We start from the raw sequence: 14,611 nt of genomic DNA on the forward strand, positions 1-14,611 counted from the left end.
ATTGGCAAGAACTAGATTTGTATACCTTAGAGAGAAGTTGGGTGTAGAGTAACATACCTTCCTCATAGACCTTCCTCTCTATGAGGGAGTGTTGATTGGAGTACAAAAGTCAGGTTTTTGCTTGTCTAAGTGCTAAGAATAGTAGAAGAACCTAGAAGACTACCACTTTAGCATAATATTAATTAATTTAACTATTTCCTAAAGTCAAACTTAGGAGAAATAAAAAATTCCTAAGTTAACTTATAATTTAATCTCAACAACTGATCACGATTTAATCTCAACTGTTGAGATGGATATTAGGGTTGAGATCGAAATTATAAGAGGAGATGGATCAAATTAGCGACAAGTCAGTTGAGCACGAGCAAAGTGTGTCAGATCAACGAAGGAAGAGTCGAGGGTTTCAAAATATCGCAATGATACAAGATCATAGAAGAAATCGAGTGAGGGCCAAGCTTTTACTACCCAACACAATCATACCATTCACATGTATATGCAATAGAGATGATTTGTGCCCAAACATGTGCACAATTTATCTAATCTGTGTACGGATTTTGCAGATCTAGTTCATAGGTAAGGGGTCGATTCATCTTGGAGGATTGATGAGTTGTTCTAGTGATAAAAGGGAGTTCCTCCCTTGTTCTAATTCTTATAAAAAATCCATTGTTGAAGAAGAATAATAAAAGACACACAATTTTGCAGGTTTTCCCGAGAGTTGGGGTTTCTTGGGTATATCTTATGTTCTATGTGTTGATGTGTTTGTCTTCTTATTTATGTTTATGTTGTGCATATTCAGTTAGAAAACACAGTGTATTTGTGATTTAAATTTCTATAATATCAATTATTTATGTTTCTAAGTTTTTATACTTTAAAATTGAAAATCACTTTATTAGATTTTAAAGAAATCTAACATCAACATTTAACACTCTATATACATATTAATATTATATTAATTTTAAAAACATATTGTGATAGGAGTTGTCTATAATGCGACTTTTTGAGATTCCGGTGACGGAATCCGGCCGAAGAAATTGAGATGAAATCATGATTTGTTGCAGTTAAAATGGTTTTTTAACTGCATATTCGGATTCAGCACCCTGAAAAACCCCTGGGACGCTTTCATTGTGCAGAGACTAGTTATCAAACTTGGATTTCAATAAATTACTGCCGGATTTTCACCGGAAAAAATCGCCAGAAAGGCTTTCAAAAAGTCGCGTTAAAGACTACGGCATTGTGATATACTCTATATACAAATTAATATTATATTAATTTTAAAAACATATTGTGTAAAATATGGATTTCTTAACAATTTACTATTAAAAATTAAGAATTATTATCCATCATTACATATTCATAAAAGTTAAGAATTATTATCGGGTCTCGGCCAGCATCTCCCCAAAAATGCTGGCCGAGGCTATGTAAGGGTATTAATGCATCGGTACTGTACATGATAACCCGTCCTAAGATTCCATTCGTACCCTCCAGACATAGGGTTTCATTCGTACCCTCCTGACACCAGTCATAGGGTTCACATTTTTCATATCCTACCCTTCTATAAGATAAATGTATTTGACTGTTAGTTTTCGGAATTTGCTTCTCATCTTATTCTCGCCAGAAAGAATGGCAGGACCATAGAACTGCACATGATAACACGTCCTAAGATTCCATTCGTACCCTCCAGACATAGGGTTTCATTCGTACCCTCCAGACACCAGTCATAGGGTTCACATTTTTCATATCCTACCCTTCTATAAGATAAATGTATTTGCCTGTTAGTTTTCGGAATTTGCTTCTCATCTCATTCTCGCCGGAAAGAATGGCAGGAGCAGCAGCATATATGTACGAGACCGTGGCCAAGGATTATGTGAACGCCAGGCCTCGTTATCCGCCTCGGCTTTTCTCATTGCTCTCTTCTCTCACGCCCAAACATCAGCTTGCGTGGGACGTTGGCACAGGGAATGGCCAAGCTGCCCTTCAGGTGATCAGTCCCAGTTTTGACGTGCATAACAAAACCCGGTTAAGACGGGTGTCGTCTCGGTTATTTATAACCTTTGTTTTTGTGTTGCAGATTAGCAAATATTACGAGCAGGTTATAGGCACAGACATAAGCGAGCGGCAGCTGCAGCAGGCGGAGAGGAGGCCCAACATAAGGTACGCCCTCACGCCGCCCGTGCTGACGGACGACGAACTCCATTCGATCGTCGGCCCGGAAGGTTCGGTGGATCTCGTGACGGTGGCCATCGCCGTCCACTGGTTCGATCTGAACACATTTTACGCACAGGTCAAGCGCATTCTGAGGAAGCCCGGGGGAGTGATTGCGGTGTGGGCGTACACGAAGCCCTCCGTTAGTCCAGCGGTGGATGAAGTGTTTGACCGGTTCTTTGAGCGTATTCTGCCCTTCTTCGACCCGTGCGCCAAATTGGTGTTCGAAGAGTACAGGACTCTGCCCTTTCCCTTCCCTTCTCATCCCGCCGCGGGAGGAGATTCGGTCGTCGAATTAGAGATCGAAGAGACGAGGACACTGGAGGAGTACCTGAATTTTTTCAGAACATGGTCTGCTGTGGTGTATACTAAGGGTTTGCTAGACGACTTCGTTCAGCAGTTTGAGGGGGCGTGGGGAGGTCCTGCCCATCTCGCTCGGACGGTTAAATTTCCGCTCTTCTTAAAGGTCGGGATTGTTTGAATTGATGTTTCAGTTTGGGTTGGTTTGTGATTTTATCTTCTGCCCGCAATTAAGTAGTGTATGAGAAGTTTATCAAATTTTTATTTTTTTCACTAGGAAAAAACCGCCTGTTTTTGAATTATATATATATATATATATATATATATATATATATAAACAGTATCATAGTTTTGATAGTATATCTTTTTTCTAGTCGATCAGGAAACTAAATATATACTCCTTACAACAACATCTGCTATTTTTTAGATATTTTTCTGATTCTAGGATGAAATAAAGAAAACAATAATACACATATTTTTTAGAAATTGTTCCATATATAGTAATTTATATAGTAGTCTATCAAATGTCTTTTTTATACAAGACCATGTACAAAACATTTACAAAAAAGTAATACAAAAAATAGTTTCAAAGTACTTATCTGTGTTGATGTATTGCTCGGCTGACAAGGATTGTAGAGCTCTACCCTGGCCTAGAAATTGTTTCATATACAGTAATCTATATAGTAGTCTATCAAATGTCTTTCTTATACAAGACCATGTACAAAACATCTACAAAAAAAATAGTACAAAAAATAGTTTCAAAGTACTTATGTGTGTTGATGTATTGCTCCGCTGACAAGGATTGTAGAGCTCTACCCTGGCCTAGAAATTGTTCCATATACAATAATATATATAGTAGTCTATCAATTGTATTTTTTACACGAGACCATGTACAAAACATCTACAAAAAAGTAATACAAAAAATTGTTTCAAAGTACTTATCTGTGTTGATGTATTGCTCCGCTGACAAGGATTGTAGAGCTCTATCTTGGCATGTCAATGCTTCCTGCTTCTGTCATTGTTGTCCCCATTTTTATCTGGATGTGCATACCTTCTTTTGTGGCCATTAGTCCCTTTTTTGACATTTCATCTGCATTCTTGTTGTAAGCTTTGTTGATGTGTTGTATGGAAGATTGTTGAAGAGTGATCCATAGGCTTTGAATGTGGTTCAACCAGCCTTGTAGGGAGTTTTGTTGGATATTATTCTTCCCCAAAATGTGATCTACAATACATCTGGAATCTCCATAGATTTGTATTTGTGGGATATCCAAAAATTTGGTAATCCATAATAGCCCCCACAAGGCAATTGCTTCGGCTTTCATACTTGTCCCCTCTCCCGCATTCCAGTGTATCCAGAATTCTTGATCTTCCGAAACCTTTAACCAAATTCCACATCCGCATCTCCCTCCTTGTGATGCCCCATCAAAAAAACCAACTGGGTAGTTGATATCCTGTACCATCCCTTTATCTTCCTTTTCTTTTTGCTTGGTGCCAGCTCCCTGATCCGATTTGGTCCACTGTTCTATGTACTCACAAATCAAGTCTTCTCTCCATCTTCTAGTTCCAAAGATCATGTGATTGTGGCCTTTCCAGATCTCCCAGAAGACATCCAGTGAGAGTGATCTCCAATTGGAGCGTTGTGTACTCCACCATTTTAAACATTCGTCAATTGTATTAAAATGAATGTATGGTATCTTCTTATTGGTAGTGAAGTGCTTCTAGATGCTAATAGAGCTTGGACAATGTAAGAATAAATGGCAATTATCCTCTCCTTCTTTCCTACATAGGTAGCATATCCCAGGTCCATGTTGATTCCTCTTTTGCAAATTTTCCCATGTAAGGTTCTTATTCTACCATGTTAACCATAGGAAAATGATAATCTTTATGGGAATATTTGTTTGCCAAAACTTATAGAACCAACATTTGTCCGAAATCTATAGCTCCTTCATACACAATTTGAAATAGCAATCCGCCACTTCAATCTCTCCGGATTTCTTCTTTTTTCCCACCCAGGAAATACAATCCCCTTTGTTGTCATAACATATGCTTGCGCCTTTTAATGATTTTACAAGCTGCCTCCATTCCAGTTCGTACTATCCTGTGAGGTTCAGATGGATGGGGTCCAACCAAATTGGAATATTGCTACTCCATTCACGGATCATCTTATTGAAGCTGTTCCATATCTTGGATCCGATTTTTTTCCCAATTGATCCCTGTCTCATCCAACAGGTAAAGTCCTTATTCTTCAAGTACTTGAACTAGATCAATTTACCCCATATGCCATTGCTGGTAATTCCTCGCCATAGTAATTTTAAAAGCAGTGCCCAACCAAAAATTTTGACATTTATGATACCCCATCCGCCCAAATTCTTTGGTCTTGTGATCCTATCCAATTTGACCAGATAATATTTAAAACTTTTTCTTGCCCCTGACCAAATGTAGTTTGCCATTATGCGATTGAGTGAGTTTATAATCAGTTACGGGATGCAGAACAGGTGAGCCCAATAGACCCCCAATAGTGTGAGTATTGGCTGAGTGAGAGCGATACGACCTCCCATTGATAAACATCAGTGTTCCCATCCATTAATTCTCGAGTGGAATCTATCCACGAGCCACATCCAATCTACATTTTTGTAGTTCCCAGGCTTTAGGTGGTATCCCAGATATTTCATTCCAGTGTCCAAGTTCTCTGCTTTGACCCCAAAATTCCTCTAAATATAGATGATATCATCCAGGTTGCATGACCCATATAGTATGATAGATTTGTGTTCATTTAGAACAAGGCCAGTTTCTCTTCCAAACTTCTTAAAAATTAAAGACAGTGCGAACCATTTAAGTCTGTTGACCATACCCATCAACATGATATCATCTACAAAGAAACTGTGAGAAATAGAAATATGACTGCTAATTTTTAGCGCTTCAAACTGTCCTGTAGTCACTGCTTTTTTGATGATCAAACTTAGGCCATCCATCGCCAGTATGAAGAGTAGGGGGGACAAAGCGAACCCCTGTCTAAGTCCCCTGCCTGCACCAAAGAACCTTGATGGGTACCCATTTATTACCACAACATACTGGACTGTCGTAACACATCCCATTATCCATTCTGCCATATTTGTTCTTATGCCTATTTTATGGAGGACCATTCTCAGATAACCTTAGTCTAAACAGTCATAAGCCTTTTTGAGGTCCACCTTCATAACTGCTGCATTCATCTTTTTGTCTTGATAGTGTGCATGCATTCTTGAGCAACTACCACTGCATCATGGATTATTATATTGCTTAGAAAGCCATATTTCTCTGGAGAAATGAATGTTGATAATGAAGCCTTGATCCTGATGGCAATTATCTTGGATAATGAACAAAGGTGGCAGCCTCTGTCTTCTTTGGAATAAGAGTAATATAGGTAGAATTTAAATGAGGATGTATAGTTCCCTTAGTTCTAGATTCTTCTATCAAATTTAGAAGGTCCTTCTGAAAGATGTCAATGAAGTGGATAAAGAATTCCACAGTCCATCTGTCTAGGCCCAGGCTTTTGTCCCCTTTCATCGATTTGATGGCCCAGGTCAATACCTACACCGTAATCGCCTTAAATAGATCGAGGTTGTCCTCCTCATTAAACATTGTAGGATATTCATTTACTACCCAGACTTATGAATCCACATCCTCCAAATTCATTCTTTTATAAGCATGTTGAAAATGTGATGCTGCTAGGGTAGTGATTTCTAATTGTTTATTAAAACAATTCCTTTCGCCATCTACTATTTGCCAAATTGTGTTTAATTTCCTTCTATGATTGGCAAATCGATGGAAAAACTTAGTATTTTTGTCCCCTTCACGGATCCAAGTAGCTCTGCTCTTCAAGCGCCATGTGGTCTCCCTTATTTGGAGAATATTCTTCTTTTTCAACTCGAGGGCATGGATCTGTTCCCTTACTTCGGCAGATGGGGAGTGGGTGGCCATTAAGCTATGTAGTGGCTTTAAGGCCTCCTATTTCTGTCAGCTCCTGTCTCAGGCTCACCTTCTTCTTCCGCTCCCATCTTTTTACCACTGCTTTGAGGTTTCGAAGCCTGTTTATAAACCTTTTTGTGAGAGTAAGGCCATCCTCTATATCCTTTTCTTCGAGCCAGTGTACTCGGACAAGAGAGTCGAAGCCTGTGTCTTCGAGCCAAACTCTATTAAACTTAAACGACAAACCAACTCTTATATCAGCATTGCACCAGAAGAGTGTGATTGGGCAGTGATCTGAGATGTAGTTTTCAATAATGTGGGATCTTACATCCCCCATCTTTTCCACCATATTATCTTGTATAAGAAATCAGTCAAGTCTCTTTGCTATATAATTATTACCACTTCTTCCATTGTCCCAGGTGGGAGCATTTTTTGGTGGACAAATGTCTACTAAATTATGATAAAAAATAATGTCTCTAAGCTTTTGTGCCATCTTATCCACCATCCTGGATTGCCCCCACAACTCTTCTATCCCTGTGGTACAGTTAAGATCCCCTGCCAAAATAAGAGAAGATGAATGAAGGATCCCAGATGCCTCCACAATATCCCAGAAATGCTCCTGTTCCTTGGAAGGAGCGTATACATTAAGGATGTGTGTCCTTCTCGGTATACCTCTTATGCTTCCTACCAGGAAAATGCTCGCCGAATAGGAAAAGGCCTTCAGATTTTCCCATCGGGGATCCCAAAAAGCTGCTAAACCCCTAGACCTACCTGTGGCGTCAGTAGCCACAATGTACCATGTTGGAAGCATCCTCCGAAAGTATTCAATAGTTTGTGATGCAGAGTGCATTGATTCTTGAATGAGAATAATATTAGAACGAGATGAGAGAAAAAGCTCTTTTAGGGCGAGGAATTTTGGAAGGGCCCCCAAACCCCTAATATTCAAGGAGAGGATAGAATTCATTTAGGCCTAGTAGAGGGCATGCATGCTCTAAGTGCCCTGGGAGAGATAGGTGATGAAATGGGAATATCAATGAGGGACGACGAATTAGTTAGGGTTGTATGAGTTTGACGAGGGCGACCCCTGAAATGTCTGCTACCTCTGTTATGGGTGCGCCTAACAGTTATATTCCTAGCAGAGGAAGGGCTTATTATAGGTGACCCAGAACCCTGTGGCTTATGAATGGTGAGAGATTGAAGGTCGAGGGTCTTCCTTTGTAGTAAGAAATCTAGGTCGCTATCAACATAGTTGTTAGGTGATGAAACCAAAGAAATCTCATTCAATCAACCATGGAATTTCTAATTTCGTGCACAAATCCATCCTATCCTGATATGCTCCGGAGATTCGAGGTTGCATCCAAGTGTATCATGCAAGTGTATTTGATATTTAATACATTGATTATATTGATAATAGTTTGTTTGTTTGTTTTTTTTTTTTTTTTGTTTCCGGATTAATCATAATTTTTAGATTTGGTAAATGGTTTTGAACCAATTAATGTAATTCATACTCAGGACAAAGGTGAAAAAACCAATCTTTGCAATTGTTTAAATAGCAGAGAAACATCCATGCGCGGAATTAACCGTTATGAAATAGCCATGGTAAACTAGCCGTGAGATAGCTATTCAGAAATGATGTTAAGAAATTTATTAATGAGATATAAATTAAATTTTTTTATTTATTTTTAAATATTAAACCTATTAAAATGAGAAAGGATTATAATATAATAATACATTAAGGGTATATATATATATATATATATATATATATATATATATATATATATATATATATATATACACACTTTTAATTTATATTCCATTAACAAATTTCTTAACAACCTTCCCTAACGACTAGCTCATAACAGCTAGTTTGCAACAGTTAATTCCGGGCATAGTTTACAACGGCTAATTTTAGGCATGGATGCAATTGCGAAGTTTGATTTTTTTACCTGTCCCGAGGATGAACCATGTTAGTTGGTTCGAAACGTCAACCAAATCTCAAAAAGTGATTAACCCGAAAGAAAATACTATTATCAAGTCTAAAATCTAAAATTGACTATATATTTAGATGTGATTTATTCCATGAATTAATAAGAATATTTCAATTGTTGTTTTTTTTTGGATATATATTATCAATGTTAGGGAAATAAAAATTTATTATTAATTTTATTCCAGTCGTGATAAAAGTAATGATTTAAATGCTACACCTGAATATGGAGAATATATTAATATTAATCAAATCATTATGAACCACCACTGATTTAAATGACATAAGCAGGGATAGAGTTATATTACTCAAATCATTCTAAACTTAGAAGGGATAGAGTTTGAGAGTTTGAGGTGGTAAAGTAGTACTAACAATATTTATGATCAAATTTTGTTGAAATGTAAAATAGGTTTTCTAAATGGGTTTAAATGTGAAATTTAACAATTAAGTTGAATTTGAAAATTTAATGTTAATCATAAATATTAAATAATACATTTTTAATTTTCATTTTAAATATTGAATTTTATTAATTATTATTTTATAAAAGTGATATAGATATTATAATTATTAAATATTAAAATTCATAAGAAATAATTTAAAGTATTTTGTTATTGGGTGGTTATATGGTCAATTCTCCTCAATGCTTTTAGTGAACATATCTAATCACATAATTTGTTTTTATTAAATATTATAAATGTACATACTTTTATAAATTGGTTTAAAATGTAAAATTTAACATATAAATTACAGTGTAAATTGGTTTAAAATATAAAATTTATCACATAAATTGGATTTCAAATTTCAATCTTTATCACAAATATCTAATATTGAAAACTCATTAAATGCATTTTAATAAAAGGTTAATTTAAATGTTTTATTTATCAAATATTGAGAACATTTAATAAAAAGTTTTATGAACAATGTTCATAAACTCAACATAATACTCAGAAGATATGAAATATATAAATATATATGATAAGATAAATACATTTATATAAGAATGTGCAAAAGATATGAGATGATATGAAATTGTTACAAATGAGGTCCACTTATATACCCAAGCGAGTGCCCCTTTATGAATGGTCATGTCCTTAGAGACATGCTTCTTTTACACTAATCACTAATTAATCATCATTCATATATATATAACATTGTCTTCCTCTTGAGAAAGCTTTGTCTTGTAATGTATTCACAACATTTAGAATTCTTCGATTTTTCATCTTCGATACAAGATGATAGATTCGTGGAGTGATAAATAAAATTGTTGAATTGAAAAGGGATCTGACCATCCTAAACTATTTTTTTGTGGAATCTTGTGGTTATCGGATACCTTGTGTGAATTTTGATTCCAAGACTAATTTGCACTAATATTAGTTCTCTTCAAAACATAAGTTTGTTGTTTTTGTTCTGAGTGAGACAAATATGTAGACTACTTGAGTTGTTTGCTCTTGTGATTCAGATGTCGATAAGGAGTTCTTGTGATATGATTTCCCCTTAACTTGTTAATGTCACTTTTTTGATTCACTTGAAGTATATGGTTCCTTTAGCTACTAAAGTTGTGTAGTTAATCACTGGATTTTCACTTGAAATTTTCGTCATTTGAACTGCAACATCTGAATATGTTTTTACTTCCACTGGTTTTTCATCATCTTGCATTGTGGTATTGAATGGATCAATATTCATTATTTTTCGTCAACTTGGACTATTATGTCTGAAGACTTTGATGCTTTTTTTGTGATAAGTTCTTCTAATTTGTTTTTCAATGATCTCTTATAGTTTTTAAGTTTCTTAATTTGCGTCAATAATTTCTTGTTGTGGTCCTTGAGGCGAGTAACTTCTTTGTTTATGTCTGCGATAATATTTTCAATTTTCTTTTGCATATTTTGTAGTACCTTATGGTTTTCTTGAATAATTACTTTTGAGACATCTTTTACTTATTATGGAATTACTGAATTTGATTTCAATGTAATGTCCTATAATGTTATTTTTTTCTTTTTGTAGGAAAATGTTAAAAAATTCTTCTTCATATTTAGGGTGAAGGACCCTAGAGATTCCATCCAGGGTGAATCCGTAATTAAATCACTATCGTCACAAAATAAGGTTTTAACGGTGAATTGCGAGATACAAGTTCCATCCCCAATACTTAGTTGTAGATTGCTTATGTCATATTTTTTGTTACTTGTTTCAAAAAAAATCACATCAATTATATTTGATTCATGAATCACTAATTGGTTAGCACATTTAGTGTTAACATAATTATTATACTGAGTAAGATCGATAGAGATGATAATACCTCTTACTACAAGTGATCCTTTGATTTTCAATATTGCACTAACAAATTTACTACAAATTTTAGGAAATTTTCCATTACTAGTGTCCATTTTTTTTTAAAGATAATTTTAAGGTTTTAAAAGAAACCTTTTTAATATTTTTAACTTTATACCTTTTAAAAAATTATATTTAAATAACTTTATTACTTTCTTGAAACTTTGAATTCACCTTTATATCTTATTTTATTCCAACCATTATAATAAAGTTAAACAATTATAATAAAATTTGATAACTCCTATCTTTAGGAATAAAAAAATACTCTCTTACTTTTCCCAAATAAACCTTTGTTCGTTTGTTTTTTTTTTTTTAATAATAAGGAATAAAATAAATTTGGTGCTTATAATTACTTTTAAAGTCTCTCTATAACTTTTAAAATCACATTTTTGTTTTCCAAATTTAAATTTTAAGGAGAGCAAACAAAAATTCTTTTTTAATCTTTTATATTATTTACTAACTAATATGACATTAGAAATTGAGAGATGAACAAAGAGATTAAGCGTTAAATTTTAATATTATAGGAACAACCTCTCCTACCTAACTTAATTGCGCCTGAACAGACTGGATTTGTGGAGGGTCGGCAAATCCTGGATGGTATAGTGGTATCTCAGGAGGTGATACATTCCCTAAAGGTGAAAAAACAGAGAGGGATGCTAATGAAGTTGGATTTATCCAAGGCCTATGATCGATTGAACTGGAACTATCTCAGAGCGGTTTTGGAAGCTTATGGTTTTGAGAGCAGGTGGATAGCATGGATAGTCAGCATGATCTCTACTCCGAATTTTTCAATTTTGGTCAATGGTATTCCTACAGATACGTTTAATGCTACCAGGGGAATTAGGCAGGGGGACCCAATTTCTCCGTTCTTATTTATCTTGGCTATGGAAGGATTAAGTAGAAAACTCAAAAAGGAAGTAAGTGAACGGAGAATCAAAGGAATAAGGTTGTGGGGGAATAATCTGATCATCACACATCAACAGTTTGTTGATGATTCGATGTTATTTGGAGAAGCGTCGCTGAAGGAGGTGAGGAATTTCAAGCAGGTCTTAGAAGCCTTCATGAACGCATCAGGTATGGAGATTAATAATGATAAATCTTGTACTTTCATATTTAATTCGCCTGAGTCTATCAAAAATCATTTAACCAGTGTTCTAGGTTTTAGAAAGGGTGAGTTACCCACGAAGTATTTGGGTATCCAACTGGATATAAACCCTAACCGGATAAAAAATTGGCAGAATTTGTTGGAAAAAATCAGGAAAAGATTAGCTAGTTGGTCGTTCAGATTGTTGAATATTGCAAGCAGAATCGTCCTTTTAAAATCGGTCTTATTATCTATCCCCATATATCACCTGTCCATTATGGCTGCTCCCAAAGGAGTTTTTGTTAAAATGAGAGAAATATTCGGAAAATTTCTATGGGGGGGTCCCAAGCAACAGAAGAAATGGACTCTGGTTTCATGGAAGAATGTAATTATGAGGAAAGAAGAAGGAGGCCTGGGAGTAAGAGACCGTGAAATTGTAAATAAGGTTCTAGGGGCGAAACTATGGTGGAGATGGGTCCAGGGGGGAACTGATGTGTGGAAACGAATATGGAATCAAAAATATGGCATGCCTAATACAACCGAAGGGCGTTTAAGAATAGAGGAAACTCCAAGAGGATCACAGATCTGGGATTTAGCAAGTAGGAACAGGGATATAGTTAGGAACCTTGCCTTTTGGGAAATCCGTGAAGGAAGCTCAGCAAGATTTTGGGAGGACGGTTGGCAACAACGTGGTCATATGGATAGGATCCAAGCTCTTCACGAAGTCCAAGAGAAAGCGAAAAGAGTAGGCATGGAACATGTGAGGGACTATTGGAAAAGAGAAGAATTAAACGACATATGGAGAGTTTGGAAAAGACCGGAGGAATGGGATGATAATATAAGTCAGGAGGTTGGGCAAGCGTATAACAGAGAAATAGAATCGTGGAAAATCAAGATCAGAGAAGGTAAGGATATACTGCGTTGGGGTAAAGCGATGAAGGGCATGTTCACAGTAAAAGAAGCATATTACTGGGAAACACAAGAGGAAAGAGAGGAGGAACCAATGGAATGGAAAAAGATTTGGGAAGGAAAATGGTGGCCAAAAGTAACATTTTTCGTATGGCTGGTGTGCAGAGGGAGGATCCTAACATGGGACAATATTCAGAAAAGAGGAATGAATGGACCATCAAGATGTAATCTCTGTAGTAAGGAAATAGAAACTCAGGAGCATTTGTTGAACAAATGTTTATATACTCAGAGCCTGTGGGAAGAAATTAGGGTGCTCTTTGGTATGACAAAAAGGGATCCAGACAGTATCAGGAACACTCTGCTCCAATGGGGAAAGGGGAATTTCCAAAGTAAAGTCGTAAGGAGAATATGGAACCTGGCGATATGTTTTGTAATATGGGCGATTTGGAAAGAGCGAAATCGACAAATCTTTAGGGATAAAAGCTGTCAAGAATCGAGAATTTGGGGTGAAATATGTAGGTCGATTAAAGAAACAGTCTTGTCGGAAGTGTGGGAGGAAGAGGATTGGAGGTTGAACCCGGAGGAGTAGAGAATCGTCTCCAAACTGAATATGGAATTTCAGATGATCTATCCTAATGCAGAGCGGAAGATCAGAAATGGCATACAGAGCCCCAACTATTTTAGGCTTCCTGGTGATCGACGGGTCAAATTAAACTTCGACGGGGCCTTAAAGGGTAACCCGGGACAAGCAGGTTTGGGAGGCATTTTCAGGGATAACAGAGGTGATACACGGTGGATGTATGCTGAATGGGGAGGGGAGATGACGAACAACGAAGTGGAATTGTGGGCAGTGCACCATGGACTCCGGATAGCAGTTAGAAATGGGTATATGAACCTTGAAATCGAAGGAGATTCCCAAATTACGATTGATATGCTAAAGAAATTACGGGATGGGAAGAGCTGGGATCATGTAACGAAGAGTTGGAGGACAGCAGGGATCCTACAGGATATTGAGGGACTGCTGAGTAGGATAGAATATACGATAATAAACCACATATTGAGAAATGGAAACCGCGCAGCTGATCTATTGGCAAATTGGGGAAGTGAAGGACCGAACAGGGTAGTGGATGGTAGCTGGACATTATTACAGGATGATCCGAGGTGGAGCGAATTAAAAAATGTATTAAGTCAGGATCATAATGAAGCGACTGCACAGGAAAGGTATAATTAGACGCCTCCAGATTATGGGAAGGAGTGGAAAAGACAGGATAATCAATGATCGATCAGAATGGATCAATCAACCCATGGGAAGGATGATCATCCCAAGGCGAAAAATGGCTAAGGTACCGAGGAGGAGAAGGGGAGTCGTCAGCGAGATCGTGATTGTTTCCCATCATGATAGAGCATATGGAGTGGGTATTAATGACGAAGGCAGGCGACAAGGAAGTTTCAAGAAGGAAAGGTGGTAGAGCAGGAATCATATAGGGCCTGCATACAAACGAACGAAGCAAAGGGAGATACCAGGAGAGAACCAAAGCATATTGACAGCGAGCAGTAGGAAATTCAAACTAACGAAGGCAAGTAAGATGGCGGAAAACCAAGACAGGGGAGCAGGTAGGTGGACGAGGAGTAAGGCGGCAACTCCAGCAGAGAAAGGAAAGAGTACGATGGAGGAGGTCTTGCAGAAGATTTATTTTACTATCCCGGACGAGTCGGAGGAAGAGTTTGATATCCTGAATTTTATCTTAGACGAGGAGCCCCAACGAACAGCGTATAGAAAAGAAGAGAAGTGGAAGGGGCATGAGTCGGAAAAGGGAGACCGAGAAGAAGAGGATAAGAGTCAGGAAGATGACGAACAA

The 14,611-nt window shown here is 36.8% G+C and overlaps 1 protein-coding gene across 2 annotated transcripts in view; it reads left to right on the plus strand.

Annotated features, from left to right (window-relative positions):
• The first annotated feature begins 1,529 nt into the window (after nt 1–1,529).
• Nucleotides 1,530–14,611, plus strand: part of LOC149155517 (uncharacterized) — an 87,375-nt gene continuing 74,293 nt past the window's right edge. The window contains exons 1-2 of one of the 2 annotated variants that reach the window (XM_089440551.1): nt 1,530–1,975; nt 2,066–2,665. In XM_089440551.1, the coding sequence (XP_089296677.1) occupies nt 1,757–1,975; nt 2,066–2,665 (819 nt within the window). In that variant the 5' untranslated portion in view covers nt 1,530–1,756. Of the gene's footprint in view, nt 1,976–2,065; nt 2,773–14,611 lie in introns of those variants that run through there. The other variant, XM_089440552.1, reaches the window with a different exon arrangement.

This window comes from Pinus tabuliformis, chromosome 9 (genome assembly GCF_031772625.1).
Source record: "Pinus tabuliformis cultivar Carrire ecotype Pingquan chromosome 9, CPIR1, whole genome shotgun sequence".
In the NCBI taxonomy this organism is placed as follows: domain Eukaryota; kingdom Viridiplantae; phylum Streptophyta; class Pinopsida; order Pinales; family Pinaceae; genus Pinus; species Pinus tabuliformis.